The sequence below is a fragment of the Brachyhypopomus gauderio genome, chromosome 16 (assembly GCF_052324685.1).
Source record: "Brachyhypopomus gauderio isolate BG-103 chromosome 16, BGAUD_0.2, whole genome shotgun sequence".
NCBI classification, from domain to species: domain Eukaryota; kingdom Metazoa; phylum Chordata; class Actinopteri; order Gymnotiformes; family Hypopomidae; genus Brachyhypopomus; species Brachyhypopomus gauderio.
Window position 1 is genome coordinate 17,608,889 of NC_135226.1, and position 2,500 is coordinate 17,611,388.

Sequence of the window (2,500 nt, forward strand, 5' to 3'; positions counted from 1 at the left end):
TTACAAACACCGTTGACTTTAGCCAGGTGTGGCAAAGCAGGATGAACAGACACCACTGCGCTAACCAGCCCCTCTCCCCCTCACTGCCGCCCCCTAGAGGTCAAAGATCGCCGTCTACGAGAAGATGTGGTCCTACATGAAGTCGGCTGAGCCGTCCGTCTTCACCAAGACGACGGTGGAGGGCGTGGCCCGGGTGAGGAAGTCCAAGGGGAAGTACGCCTTCCTGCTGGAGTCCACCATGAACGAGTACACCGAGCAGCGCAAACCCTGCGACACCATGAAGGTCGGCGGCAACCTGGACTCCAAGGGCTACGGCATCGCCACGCCAAAGGGCTCGCAGCTAAGGTGGGTGGAGTATTATAACACCCGGCCAATGACAGAGTTGTTATAGTATTCCGCCTACCCTACGGGGCCCCACCCATTTTCTCTTTCTCCTTTTTATTAATTTAGTCTTGGTTCTCTCTCTCTTTCAATCTCTCATACTTCTTTCTTTGTGTGTTTCTGAGCTATCTCTATCTCTCTTACTGTCTCGGTCTCTTTCGGTCTCTCTCTCTCTCTCTCTCTCTCTCTCTCTCACACACATTCTTTCTCTCTCTCTCTGTCTCTCTCTCTCTCACACACATTCTCTTTCTCTCATTCTCTCTCTCCCTCTCTCTCTATCTCTCTCTCTCCCCCTCCTCATGTCTGTGTGTACTCTGCCTGTGCGCTCAGTCCTCTGTCTGCGATCTCCTTCAGCGTTACACGGACAAGCGGAGGTCAAAGTTCAAGGGTCACTTTTCGCCATGCCCACTCAGTCGTCGCCCCCTCCAGGGCTGCACTGTGGATTCCTTGCTCTCGTTCACCTGGCCCAGGTCCTGCAGGGCACGACCTTTAGGACATAACCTTTACCTGGGGTCAGGGGTCAGGTCAAGGGCTTTAGAGCAGGGAAAGTACAAAGCAGCACAGGAGATGGAGAGACAGGTGACAGAGGCTTGTCCACTTCAGACAGGCTATATAAGTAATGAGTGCTGACCCTGGGCTGGGAGAATGGACTCTGAAGTAGAGACAGCAGTGTGTGTGTGTGTGTGTGTGTGTGTGTGTGTGTGTGTGTGTGTGTGTGTGTGTGTGTGTGTGTGTGTGTGTGTGTGTGTGTGTGTGTGCGGAGGTACAGAGGGCTGACACAGGCAGAGCACCACATATACACAGATGGAGCTGTAGTTTGATCTGGTTTTAGGAATGCTGCATGCTTTAGGAATGCTGCATCATTTGTGTGCACACATGTGAGGACACGTGTGTGTGTGTGTGAGTGTGTGTGTGTGTGTGAGTGTGTGTGTGTGTGTGTGTGTGTGTGTGTGTGTGTGTGTGTGCGTGCACGCATGATTGCACATTACTCTGTTTCCTTTGCAGGATCAACCCACAGGTAAATGCAACCCCTTCGTCACCCCAGCTCTCTCTCTCGCTCTGTCTCTATCTCTCTCTCTCTCAGTCTGTCTCTCTCTCTCTCAGTCTGTCTCTCTCTCTCTATCTCTCTCTACTTCATTAAGATCTGGTTCTGTCTGTCTTGAGGCTTGAAATAGCTTGTGCATAAAGATTCTCCTCCATCAATACTCAGCATGAAGGTGTGGTGCCAGCGCCCTCTGGTGGTGATGTCCGTGTAACAGCACATGCCTAATTAATGCTTAAAGTTATATGAAATCCCAGTGCTAAGTCCAACTTCCCTGACAGAGAGCAGGTTCAATATACAATTCTGCAGTGTTGTTGCACCAAACACTCCCACCGAGGCGTTTAAGGCAAACTGGACCTCACTGACTGAGACTGAATGGTGTTACGGTGAAGTCAGGAGACTGCAAGGGTTCACACTGGTGTGTGCGAGGCCTTGTAGTGGAAAGTATTTATAAGTATAAATGACAACCAGTTATCTTTAATATGTATGCTTAAACACAACAGAAAGGTTACCAGCTTAATTCACAATAGGTGTGTGCATGTCTCTCTCTTTCTCTGTCTTTATCTATCTATCTATCTATCTATCTATCTATCTATCTATCTATCTATCTATCTATCTATCTATCTATCTATCTATCTATCTAGCTCATATGTCTTCCAAGTTCCATTGTTGGTGCAAACCTCATATTCCCTTTCCACGCATGCACATGTGTGCGTGTGTTTGTGTGTGTGTGTGTGTGTGTGTGTGTGTGTGTGTGTGTGTGTGTGTGTGTGTGTGTGTGTGTGTGTATGTTTGTGTGTGCATGTGTTTGTGTGTGAATGAGGATGTTTGTGTGTGTGTGTGTGTGTGTGTGTGTATGTTTGTGTGTGCATGTGTTTGTGTGTGAATGAGGATGTTTGTGTGTGTGTGTGTGTGTGTGTGTGTATGTGTGTGTGTGCATGTGTTTGTGTGTGAATGAGGATGTTTGTGTGTGTGTGTGTGTGTGTGTGTGTGTGTGTGTGTGTGTGTGTGTGTGTGTGTGTATGTTTGTGTGTGCATGTGTTTGTGTGTGAATGAGGATGTTTGTGTGTGTGTGTG

At 48.4% G+C, this 2,500-nt stretch overlaps 1 protein-coding gene across 1 annotated transcript in view; it reads left to right on the forward strand.

Moving 5' to 3' along the window:
- Window positions 1–2,500, forward strand: part of gria4a (glutamate receptor, ionotropic, AMPA 4a) — a 39,065-nt gene that overhangs the window by 28,706 nt on the left and 7,859 nt on the right. Inside the window, exon 7 of the mRNA XM_076975985.1 lies at window positions 98–345. Within this exon, the coding sequence (XP_076832100.1) occupies window positions 98–345 (248 nt within the window). The remainder of the gene's footprint in view (window positions 1–97; window positions 346–2,500) is intronic.